The sequence below is a fragment of the Macadamia integrifolia genome, chromosome 11, assembly GCF_013358625.1.
Source record: "Macadamia integrifolia cultivar HAES 741 chromosome 11, SCU_Mint_v3, whole genome shotgun sequence".
NCBI classification, from domain to species: Eukaryota; Viridiplantae; Streptophyta; class Magnoliopsida; order Proteales; family Proteaceae; genus Macadamia; species Macadamia integrifolia.
In genome coordinates, this window is record NC_056567.1 from 31535063 (window position 1) to 31547912 (window position 12850).

The 12850-nt window shown below is 38.0% G+C and overlaps 1 protein-coding gene across 1 annotated transcript in view; it reads left to right on the forward strand.

Annotated features, from left to right (window-relative positions):
• The window catches only part of LOC122093711, a 31611-nt gene extending 19994 nt beyond the window's left edge, over positions 1-11617 (forward strand). The window contains exon 2 of the mRNA XM_042664138.1: positions 4068-11617. Within this exon, the coding sequence (XP_042520072.1) occupies positions 7217-8389 (1173 nt within the window). The 5' untranslated portion in view covers positions 4068-7216 and the 3' untranslated portion in view covers positions 8390-11617. The remainder of the gene's footprint in view (positions 1-4067) is intronic.
• Positions 11618-12850: the final 1233 nt, after the last annotated feature.

Consider the following 12850-nt stretch of genomic DNA (forward strand, 5'->3'; position numbering starts at 1 on the left):
TTGTATTTATGTCAATCATCTTGTCATACAATTGACACAGATGTGGAAGAAGTAATCGATCCCGTAACCTACAATGAAGTGATGAAATCGCAAGAATTAGGTGAATGGTGGAATGCCATGCTGGAGGAAATTATTTTTATCACAAAGAATCAAGTATGAAAATTTATAACCTACAAAAGGGAGAAATTTCATAGTTTGCAAATGTGTACTTAAGGAAGATGAGTTTGTTAATAAATCAAGGCCCGATTAATAGCAAAAAGATATACACAGAAAGGTAGGAATAGACTACTACCAGGATATTTATTTGTCGGTAGGGAAATTTGCCTCTATTAAATTGTTTTTTGATACTTGTTGAACATCTGGACTTAGAGTTGTTCCATATGGATGTCAAAATTGCTTTTCTCAACAGTGAGTTAAAGAAATTGTATATATATGCAACAACCTGAAGGTTTTTTCAGGGAATGGGACAGAAAAATATTATATGTTGGTATATACTTTGTATGGATTACGACTGTCCTAATGTTTATGGTATTTAAATGATCCTTTAATATGATTCATAGTTGTCAAATTGGACAACTGTGTATATATTTTAAAGAGTGGAAGTAGTTTTATTATTCTCTCATTATATGTTGGTGACATATTGTTGGCTGGAAATGACTTGGATATGTTGAAGAGAACCAAGTACGAACTCAGTAATCGATTTGAAATTAAGGATAGGGGAAGCATCCTATATTCTAGGAATTCAAATCATTAGAGATCGGACACGACGTAGATTGTGCGTCAACTCCAATTATATTGGGAAAGACTTTATCAAAAGTCAATGTCCTCAAGAAGGACATGAAAAATTGAATGTATTTTATGCTCAAGCAGTAGGTAGTTTGATCTACTTACCAAAGTAATCCTGGCTCTACCCATTGGGAAGCTGTGAAAAGGATTATGAAATATATTGATGGAGCCAAACACTTGAAATTGTGTTTTCAAGCAGAAAAGCTTGAGGTTATTGGATACTCCGATGTTGACTTTGGAGGTGATAGAGATGACTCTAGTCCACCTCTAGTTATGTGTTTATATATGGATGTGCAATGGTGTGTTGCTAGGCACACAGTGGAAGCTGAATACGTTGCTTGTAATATGGCAAGTACTTATGCAGTCTAGATAAGATGATTGTTAAATGAATTTGGGCTGGATCTTATAAATGGACCAGTGGAAATTAATGAATTTGGGTTGGATCTTGTAAATCGACCAGTGGAAATATTCTATGATAATCAATCAAGCAGCAATAAAATTGATACACCATAGTGCAAATAGCTCGAAGGGAAAACATATAGAAACATAGTATCATTATATTCGAGATATAGTAGAAAAGGTGAAATTAAAGTAACCTGGGCTGATCCCCTCACAAAGGGAACTCGTGCAGAAACTTATGTAGCATGTAAATTTAATGGGACTTAGGGTTATCTAAGTCTGGAATTGAAACCAAGTGTTCGGAATATTTAAGGGACTTAGGTCAATCTAAGTCTGGAATTGAAACTGAATGTTCCTTGTCATAACGATCAAAATTTTATGAATATCATTCTTGGAAAATAGGAATGGAAATGGTTCCTGGAAATGTCATGACGAATGTTCCCAGAACTGAGAACTTGAAATGTGAAAGTAATTCCTGGAAATTGGGAATGTAACTGGAATTTGAACTATATATATATATATATTTTGAGCTTAAACAGTTTTGAGTCTAATTCAAGCTGCTTGAGAAAGAAGAGAATGCTCTTTTATAGATGGAGGCTCATTTGAATTACATTTTGGTTTTGGATACATTTGAATTTCATTTGATACTGTGCCAAATTAGGGATACATTTGAATTTCATTTGATATTGTGCCAAATTAAGTATTGTATGAGGTTACATTTGACACACATTCGAGGAGAATTGTAGGCGTCGAAAGCCACATTAGGCACTGTTTTTTTTAATTTGCATATGAGGAGTACTGTAGGCGCCGAAAGTTGATTTTGATTGAAAATTTGGAGTCTTTTAAGATCGCACCATGGCATTCCATGTGTCAAAGAAACTGTTTTCCGCATTGGATTGATCTAGAGGGATGTACCAAATTTAACTAAGCATGGTATTGACCTAACTATCCTTTAACCTGAGATAGTAACAGTACCACCTTTCCTCATAGAGGTCGTTCGTCGTTAACTGACTAGATGAATTGACGACCTCATCAGTCAGCCAGTTTAAACCATCTTGGTAGATGTTACAGACCAAATTATTTTTTGGTCGAAACTTTGGAGGCAATTCATTGGGATCTTCGAACCACAGTTTTGAATTTATTGGAGGACGAAGCCTTGGAGCTGGGGGGCTCATCATCAGAATGATCTTGGGCCATTTGTTGAGAATGGCAGTGGGCTGCCACAGAGCCTTTGATGGAGCTGAGGTTGTAAGCACCATCGTTGGATTCATCATCTGAATCGGAGCCGAGTTCAGTAAGGCGGGCCAGAAGAGCCTCCTTTTTCACTTTTGATGCTTGATTTTGACGAGGTCGGGAGGCTCAGAACAGGTTTGAGGCCAGTGAGGCTTTGGATAAGAGCTATTTTGTCAGATTTGGAGGTGTCATAGTTATCCCACCATTTGACATGAAAGCTGCGAGAGAGAACCGGGGTGACCCAATCTTGGGTTTGGAAGTCAGTGATCTCATAATCCCAGAAAAGGATCTAGGCCAGACGGCAGTGGAGAAAAAATTGCAGGAGATCAATTTGGTGAGGTTGTGGCTGGGAGTGCTAGCAGAAGATTTGGAGTGGTTCGTGAAGTTGGGAAGAAGAATATCGGCAATAGGGCTATATTGATCCCACCACCGAGCAAACCAGAGAGGAGTTTGGTTATTAAATTTGTATCAAAACAGAAAAACCAAGAATGACGATTGGTCTTGTTTTGAAAAAGGAAGGCTTTATACCATGCCTCCTGGCAGTCATAATAGGTGTAACCTACAGGAGTATAGGTATTTGAGAAGTTTTTTGATGTGAGGGGGTGGTTATTCCAATCTTTGAGGGAAATAATTTTATAGATGGTTACAGTTGTGTGTGTAACCAAAGATGGATCATTTTTGTCAAAGTTGAGTTTGAGTCTAACGGAGTCAGTGTCTACGAGAATGTATTCGTAAAATTCTTAGGTTTTTGCTGCAGAAGGAGAATAAAAATGCCAGCCTTGGAAGAAGATTCTTTGAGCAATGTTGAGGGGAGACTCAACATAATTTTGGAGGACATCTCCGATAGTAAAGAGATCTTCTTTGAGAGGCTTTTCAAAATATTGGCTTTTGAGCTTCCCCTGGGGCGGTTTGAAGTGGTTTTGCTTGGGTGATTTGGAGGCTAGAACTGGGTTGGTTTGTAGGGGCCGAAGAGAGGATAACAACACGGGAATAAGGAAGGTTTGAGGAAGCCAAGTGAGATCTTTGGGTAACAGTTTGATTTGGGGGGGCAGAGGTGCCGTAGCTGGATTTGGAACGAACCAGGGAATTAGAGGCCCTGGATTCTTTGGTAGGAGCCATTTTAATAAGGTTTAGTTTTGGAGTTTGGCCCTATAGGAATTCACGAGTAAGAAATTCAAGGACTGAATTTTATTCTCCTTTAATATATTCAATTTGAAATTCAAAAATAGAAAGTAAAGCTTGCCAGCGAGCAAAAAATTTCTTTGAGTAAGATTTGAAACATCATTTTGTAAGACAAATTTTGCAGCACTACAGTCGACACAAACAAAAATTGGTTTGTTTAATAATGCATTTTGAAATTTTTGAATGCAGAGACTGGGTAACCCGACTAGCAGCGTGCCCAGCTTTTCCCTTATTATAATTAAGGGTACATTTTACTTTTCTTAGAGCATTTTATAGATTTCAAACATAAACAATAGGCCTCATTGTAAAAACATGATGTTCTTCCTTTAAATTCAAATAGTATTCATTACGCACACTTTTGTTATATTATAGTCATTTTACATTGAAAACAAATGGAAAATGCACAAATTGCACTAGGACTATAGATAAAATTTCCTTTTTGATAGTACTATAATTCTTTTGTGCAGGATTCTAAATACCAGAGGCGAATTGGACAAGTTGTTCATTGGTAGCATTAGGAGGCCGCTATTTGAAGATTCCACCATATCCGACATCAGTGGCGTCAGTTTCGACAGTTTTAAATGCCTTAGGATGGGGGATAAAAAGGCAAGGAATTTCTTGGACTAATTTTTTGATTTGTTGGACAGCATTAGTTTGGGCATAGGACCAAGGTACTGGGTTCTTTTTTAGCATGAGATACAAAGGCTTAGCAATTTGGCTAGGGAAGAAAATCACGAACGTAATTTAAATTTCCCAGGAATCTTTGTAACTAAGATTTATCGAGAATTTGATCCGAGAATTTGTTACCAAAAGAAATGGCACGATCAATGGGGGTTAAGGTGCCTTTTTCGATTAGATGTCCTAGGAAAAGGACTTTGGTGAGAAAAAATTCCTTTTTTCGTTTTGAAAGGACAAGGCCATTGGTTTTGATAATTTGGTAAAATATTCTGAGATGTTTGAAATGTTGTTCCACTGAATCTGAAAAAACTAGAACGTCATCTATATAGACAATGGTAAATTGGCCGTAGGAATTGAAGATGTCATTCATGATTTTTTGAAATTCGCTAGGAGCATTTTTTAGGCCGAATGGCATGACATTCCATTCATAGAGGCCAAAAGGGATTGTGAAAGCAGTTTGTATCAGTCTTTTTCATGAAGCTGGATCTTCCAGAATCCAGATTTCATATCAAATTTTGAGAAGACTTTTGCGTGGTAAATTCTTTGTAAAAAGCCCTTTTGATTGGGAATGGATAACGAATCCATTGGATTGCACCATTTAGTTCTAGGTATGGTATTGCACCCATCCTAGCTCTCGCTTTCTTGCCAGATCGAGGTACGGTATTGCACTTATCTTGTTCTTCCTTACCATACAGAACCAGGAGAACGACATTTCCCTGGATTTTGGTTTCGATCAATCCTGCTCTCTACACGGTGGTAGTGATTTTGGTTTGTTTTGACAATTTCTTAACTTTCTGTAATTATTTTATTTCTTGTTTTGCGACGGTGTATGTACCTTTGGACTGTTGGGAGGAGTGGCTGAAGAGTGTAAGACCACGTTTGTGTCCAACTTATCTTGGAGATACCCTTTCACATAACTAGATCTAGGATGTTACCCAAAGCTTAAGACTCGGACACTATGAATCGTCTTTCCCTCTCCACGTCGATGAGATCGGCTAGTGAGGCGAGCAGAAGTTCTAATGTGTTCAATTATGATGAACAAATCACTGATATTGACCAAAGACTTCAAAATTGGTTCGACCCAAAAATCTCACAAAAAGAAATTTATCAAAATGATTGGCTTGCCCATTTTGAAACTATCAAAACAGTCGAACAAACTATAAATTTCACTCAAGATACCCATGAAATTACCCTCTTCAACCCTCAGTCTCTCCAAGACCTCAAAACCCACAAATTTAATTATGTCCATGTTGGTTTAGTCCAAGTGGCTATCAAGCCCCTACACCGCGAAGGCCTTAACACTTCCATACTTTTAGCCCTTCATGACCAAAGATTCCTTGACTTCAATAATTCCCTTCTGGAAGCCATTGAAACTAGTCTTTGCTATGGCCTTGTCCACTTTAATGTTTACCCAAACATGTCCATAGCTCTCTAAGACCCAAATATTCTTCATTCCCTAAAAATTAACCTCAAAACCCATGGTTATCAGATGATACATGGATCTATCCCGATCGCTATCATTCACCGTATAAAATTCAAAGCCATGAAAACCATCAAACCCAGAGTGCTTAAACAGTCTCCTAAGGGTTCTGCTCTTTACCTTGAAACTGATTGCGTTCAAGGACAAACCATTTACCCTAAACTTGTTTAGTGGAAATATATCTCTTTCCGTGCTGAATGGCAGCTGCAAACGACAGCTCCTCAACCTCAAATTTTAAATACCAACATCCAGTCCATCTCGCAGGACTTAGATGGCCTAGTTACCCTTCGGTTTAATTGAAAAATACATCCCCAAATCTACCAAAGCTCTCGGAGGTCATGTTCCAGTGCCTGGATCTCTTCAAACTATTTTCCTATCAGTTCTCCTCTGAGAACTCCACCTCCTCCTCCAAACCTTTTCGGCTTAAACTCATCTGGACAAAATGTTATTCATGGTACCTATGAGACTTTGTCCTCTGTACCAGATCTTTCCCAATCTGAAACAAAATCATCCCCAATCTCCGACCTTTTCAGAAGTGGCTCCACATCCTTCTGACCCTGCTGTCCTTATGCTTCAACTTAACAACGAATTCTAGATCAACAAACCTTTACTTAGAACAGATTTCGAATCCCAAAAAAATAACCAAAAATGAACTTGGTTTTTCTCAACATTTGATCTAGACCAACAAGCCCAAATTCGTACAAACTGGTATAACTTTATGGAAAAACTTAAGACAAATATTTACTTCTTTACCTATTTTGATATTTATGCTCAGAATAATAATATAGATTACCCTTAGCATAACCAAATCTCCACTCAAGCTGCTTCACACAAATCCTGGACCCTTAGCGTTGGTCTGACAACCCCTGCTATCCATCCCCTAATGGATAGCATCAAGCTTATCTTTAAAAATACAAAAATCACTGCTTCTCCTTTCAAAACTGCTGACCAAAACGACTCAAATAGAAAACTAATTGAGCAATCAAATTTTACAAATTTAAGTCTTCAAACCTTAGGCAACCAACTCTCCCGAGTTGAATGCCTTGTCCAACCTCAACCGGTGTCATCATTACTAACAATCCCTCTTCCTCCTTAATCCCTCCTTTCAAACCATATATTATATGACAAAAGCAACAAAGTCAACTTAATAAATCATTTTTACTTGATCAAATTAACCATCGTCTTGCAACCTTGATTGCTTCCGAGACACCAACACAAAATCAATCCACTGCCGAATCTGCTAATCATCAAATTCTCACCCTTGATGGATATTCCTCAGGTTCCTCATCTAGTTCTAACTCTGAGGTCCCCCAGGTAAATCAAATTGGTCAAAGTTCAACTCAACACCCAGTCTTCCCTGACCTCTAAATCGAAGCTAGGGGAATTGCTCCTCAAGCTTCTTACAAAAGTGGAATCATCTATGAATGGAACATAGATGGTATTTCCGAACATAATCTCATGAATAAACTCCAAGAAATGACTATGGTTAGTAACTCTCACCGTATCAAAAATACTGCTGACAGTGTTGTTGCTACTTTACTCATTTCTGGTTTTGCCGGTCAGCTTAAAGGTTGGTGGGATTATATTCTCACCGAAAATCAAAAAACTGAAATCCTAACTGCTATTCAAACTACCTCTGATGGTACACCCCTTCTTGACCTCGAAGGAGATCCAGTTGAAGATGTTATTAATACCCTTATTTTCAACATTGTAAATTATTTTCTTGGTAATCATTCCCTGCTCAAACACCGTACCGCCAAACAACTTTCAAATCTTAGGTGTAAAAAACTACACGATTTCAAATGGTACAAAGACACCTTCTTAACCAAAGTTCTTACTAGACCAGATGCCAATCTCTTATGTTGGAAAGAGAAATTTCTCACTGGTCTCCCAACCCTTTTTTCCAAAAAAATTAAAACTCTACGCAAAGAAAATGATGGGATTATTCCCTTTGATCAAATGACCTATGGTCAAATAATTAATCTAATTTATGAAGAAGGTTTAACCTTATGTACTGATATTAGATTAAGAAAACTAATTAACAAAGAAAATAAGTTTTATAAACGTGAATTTGGAGGTTTTTACGAACAATTTGGCTTTGCTCCTCTAAAGCCTCCTTCTAAACATAAACACAAGTCCTCTAAAAAATTCTTCCAATCCAATCAGCATAAGTCTCACAAACCTTTTACGACTCCTGTATTTTACCAAAAGTCCACTAAAATTCCAAACTATCGAAAACCCAAGAAGCCTTTCAAAACATCCAAAAATTTTCTACCTTCATCTCACTCCCAAAATTGTTTTCATTGTGGTAAACCAGGCCATATTGCAAAATATTGCCGTATCTCCAAACGTATTAATTCTTTACAAATTTCTGATAGAGATAAAACCCAAATACTTGCCCTCTTTCGAGAAACAACTTCTTCATCATCTTCTGATGAACAAAACTATAACAACAAAAATCTCAAATTAAACCAAGTTCAAGCCTCTGAGCATTCGGTTTCCTGCTCCATTGATAATAACAATTTCCAAGCCTGTGCTTGTAATTCTTGTATTATTGGTCTTAGCTGCAAAGATTGTGCTCCCAAATCTGTTCGTATGCTTAGGGCCTCTCCCCAAACAAATATTTTTTAATATATAGACAACTTAACAGATCCAGAACACAAAAGAGCCTACCTTGAACACCTCAAACAAAACCTTACCTCTCAAAATTCTCCCCAACCATACAATCCACAAAAAAATTATGCAAAAGTTTGATAAGCTTCAACAATCTTCCTCTCTTGACTATTCTTCCCGTATACAAACCTTTGAAACTACTACTGTCACATTGTAGTATGAAAACCATCAAACAACAACTATCCCTCTTATCTCGTCCCCCAAATCCACACGTCTCTTCTCCAAACATTGCGTCTGTCCCAGCTGAATCATTCACAAATCCCTTTTCAAATCAAGAAATATCTTTTGGTTTTGTTAACACCATTTCTAGTCAAAACAGGTATATCCACATTACCCTTGTGGTAAACTCCTCTTTCAAACTCTCTACCATTGTCCTTGTTCACTCAGGTGCCCAACTTAACTACATCAATGAAGGAGTAATTCCAACCCAGTACTATGAACGTTCTACCCAGCGGCTTACTACTGCAAACAGGTCTGGGTTAAATGTCCAATACAAATTATCTAACACCCACATTTGTAACAATGGGTTCTGCCTTCCCCAGACTTTTCTCCTTGCCAAAGACCTTGACCAAACTATAATCCTAGGACAACCTTTCCTTGGAATGATCAAACCTTTCAAACTTACCCAAAAATCTATAACTACAAATTTCAAGGATAAAAAATTATTTTTCCATTCTTACATGCTCAAAATTCTATTCCTCCGCATACCGCTAAAACCAGACTACTAAATTTCCTCCAAACTGAACTTGCTCACCAACAACTTTCTGATCAATTATCTCATCCCAAAACTATCCAACAACTAAAATAGCTTCGTTCCAAATTTGAACATGGACTTTGCTCTGAGGTTCCTGATGCCTTTTGGCATAGTAAAAAACATTTGGTTTCTCTTCCATATACCAAAGATTTCTCTGACCTTCAAATCCCTACTAAAGCTCGACCTGCTCAAATGAACCAAACACTTTTAGAAACTTGCAAACTAGAAATTAATGACCTTCTTACCAAAAAAACTTATTAGACCCAGTACCTCCCCCTGGAGTTGTACTGCCTTTTATATTAACAAGGCTTCTGAAATTGAAAGAGGCACCTCTCGATTGGTCGTTAATTACAAACCTCTTAACGATGCCCTCCAATGGATTCGTTATCCCATTCCCAGCCAAAAGGACCTTTTACAAAGAATTTACCACGCAAAAGTCTTCTTAAAATTTGATATGAAATCTGGATTCTAGGAAATCCAGCTTCATGAAAAAGACCGATACAAAACTGCATTAACAACCCCTTTTGGCCTCTATGAATGGAATGTCATGCCATTCGGCCTCAAAAATGCTCCTAGTGAATTTCAAAAAATCATGAGCAACATCTTCAATTCCTACGACCAATTTACCATTGTCTATATAGATGGCATTCTAGTTTTTTCAGATTCGGTGGAACAACATTTCAAACATCTCATAATATTTTACCAAATTATCAAAACCAATGGAATTTTTTCTCACCAAAGTCTGTTTCCTAGGACATCTAATCAAAAAAGGCACCTTAACCCCCATTGATCCTGCCATTTTTTTTGGTAACAAATTCCCCGATCAAATTCTCGATAAATCCCAGTTACAAAGATTCCTGGGAAGTTTAAATTACGTTCGTGATTTTCTTCCCCAAATTAGCCAAATTGCTAAAGCCTTTGTATCTTAGGCTTAAGAAGAACCCGGTACCTTGGTCCTCTGCCCAAACTAATGCTATCCAACAAATCAAAAAATTAGCCTAAGAAATTCCTTGCCTTTTTATCCCCCATCTTGAGGCATTTAAAATTGTCGAAACTGACGCCTCTGATGTCGGATATGGCGGCATCCTCAAACAGCGGCCTTCTAATGCTACCAACGAACAACTTGTCCAATTCGCCTCTGGTATTTGGAATCCCGCACAAAAGAACTATAGTACTATCAAAAAGAAAATTTTATCTATAGTCCTCTGCATTCAAAAATTTCAAAATGCATTATTAAGCAAACCATTTTTTGTTCTTGTCGACTGTAGTGCTACAAAATTTGTCTTACAAAATAATATTTCAAATCTTGCCTCAAAGCAAATTTTTTCTTGCTGGCAAGCTTTACTTTCTATTTTTGAATTTCAAATTGAATATATTAAAGGAGAATCAAATTCAGTCCCTGACTTTCTTACTCGTGAATTCCTACAGAGCCAAACTCCAAAACTAAACGTTATTAAAATGGCTCCTCCCAAAGAATCCACGGCCTCTAATTCCCAGGTTCGTTCCAAATCCAGCTATGACACCTCTGCTCCCCAAAATCAAACGGTTACCCAAACATCTCACCTGACTTCCTCAAACCTTCCTTATTCCCATGCCGTTATCCTCTCTTCGGCCCCTACAAACCTAGTTCTAGCCTCCAAACCACCCAAGTAAAACCACTTCAAACGGCCCACGGGAAGCTCAAAAGCCAATATTTTGAAAAGCCTCTCAAAGAAGATCTCTTTACTATCGAAGATGTCCTCCAAAATTATGTTGAGTCTCCCTCAACATTGCTCAAAGAATCTTCTTCCAAGGATGGCATTTTTATTGTCCTTCCATAGCAAAAATCGAAGAATTCTACGAATACATTCTCGTAGACACTAACTCCGTCAGACTCAAACTCTACTTTGACAAAAATTATCTATCTTTGGTTACACACACAACTGCAGCCATCTGCAAACTTCTTTCCCTCAAAGATTGGAATAACCACCCCCTCACATCAAAAAAACTTCTCAAATACCTATACTCCTATAGGTTACACCTATTATGACTACCAGGAGGCATGATACAAAGCCTTCCTTTTTCAAAACAAGACCTACCGGCATTCCTAGTTTTTCTATTTTGATTACATATTTAATAACCAAACTCCTCTCTGGTTTGCCCGGTGTTGGGATCAATATGGCCATATGGTCGATATTCTTCCTTCCCAACTTCACGAACCACTCCAAATCTTCTGCCAACACTCACAACCATAACCTCACCAACCTGATCTCCTGCGATTTTTTCTCCACTGCCGCCTGGCCTGGATCCTTTTCTGAGATTATGAGATCACTGACTTCTAAACCCAAGATTGGGTTGCCCCAATTCTCTCTCGCGTCTTTTATGTCAAATGGTGGAATATCCAAAAGCCTCACTGGCCTTAAACCTGTTTCGACCCTCCCGGCCTCGTCAAAATCAAGCATCAAAAGTGAAAAGGAGGCTCTTCTGCCCCACCTTGCCGGACTCGGCTCCGATTCAGATGATGAATCCAGTGATGGTGCTTACAACCTCAGTTCCATCAAAGGCTCTATGGCAGCTCATTGTCATTCTCAACAAATGGCCCAAGATCCTTCTGATGATGAGCCCCCAGCTCCAAGGCTTCGTCCTCCAATAAATTCAAAACTGTGGTTTGAAGATCCCGACGAACCGCCCCCAAAGTTTCGATCAAAAAATAATTTGGTCCATAACGTCTGCCAAGACGGTTTAAACTAGCCGACTAATGAGGTCGTTAATTCATCTAGTCAGTTAATCACGAACAACCTCTATGAGGAAAGATGGTACTGTTATTATCCCAGGTTAAAGGATAGTCAGGCCAATACCAGACTCAGTTAAATTTGGTATATCCCTCTAGATCAATCCAATGCAGAAAACAGTGTCTTTGACACATGGAATGTTGTGGTGCGATCTTAGAATACTCCAAATTTTCAATCAAAATCAACTTTCGGTGCCTGCAGTACTCCTCATATGCAAATTCAAGAAAATAGTGCCTAATGTGGCTTTCGGCGCCTACAGTTCTCCTCAAATGTGTGTCAAATGTAATCTCATACAGTACCTAATTTGGCACAGTATCAAATGAAATTCAAATGTATCCCTAATTTGGCATAGTATCAAATAAAATTCAAATGCATCCAAAACCAAAATGTAATTCAAATGAGCCTCCTTCATCTATAAAAGGAGCAAAATGTAATTCAAATGAGCCTCCTTCATCTATAAAAGGAGCATTCTCTTCTTTCTCAAGCAACTTGAATTAGACTCAAAATTGCTGTCAAAGCAGAAGATAGTTAAGTTGGGCACCTGAGTCAACAAGGGCAATGGTAGAGAGTTTGAAAGAGGTATTTAACATAAGGGTAATGTGGATATACCAGTTTTGACTAGAAATGGCGTTAACAAAACCAGAAGATTGTTCTTGATTTGAAAATGGATTTGTGAATGATTCAGTTGGGACAGACGCAATGTTTGGAGAAGAGACATGTGGATTTGGGGGACGAGATAGGAGGGATTGTTGTTGTTTGATGGTTTTGATTTCATACTGCAATGTGGCAGTAGTAGTTTCAAGGGTTTGTATATGGGAAGAATAGTCACGAGAGGAAGATTGTTGAAGCTTATCAAACTTTTGCATAATTTTTTGTAGATTGTATGGTTGGGGA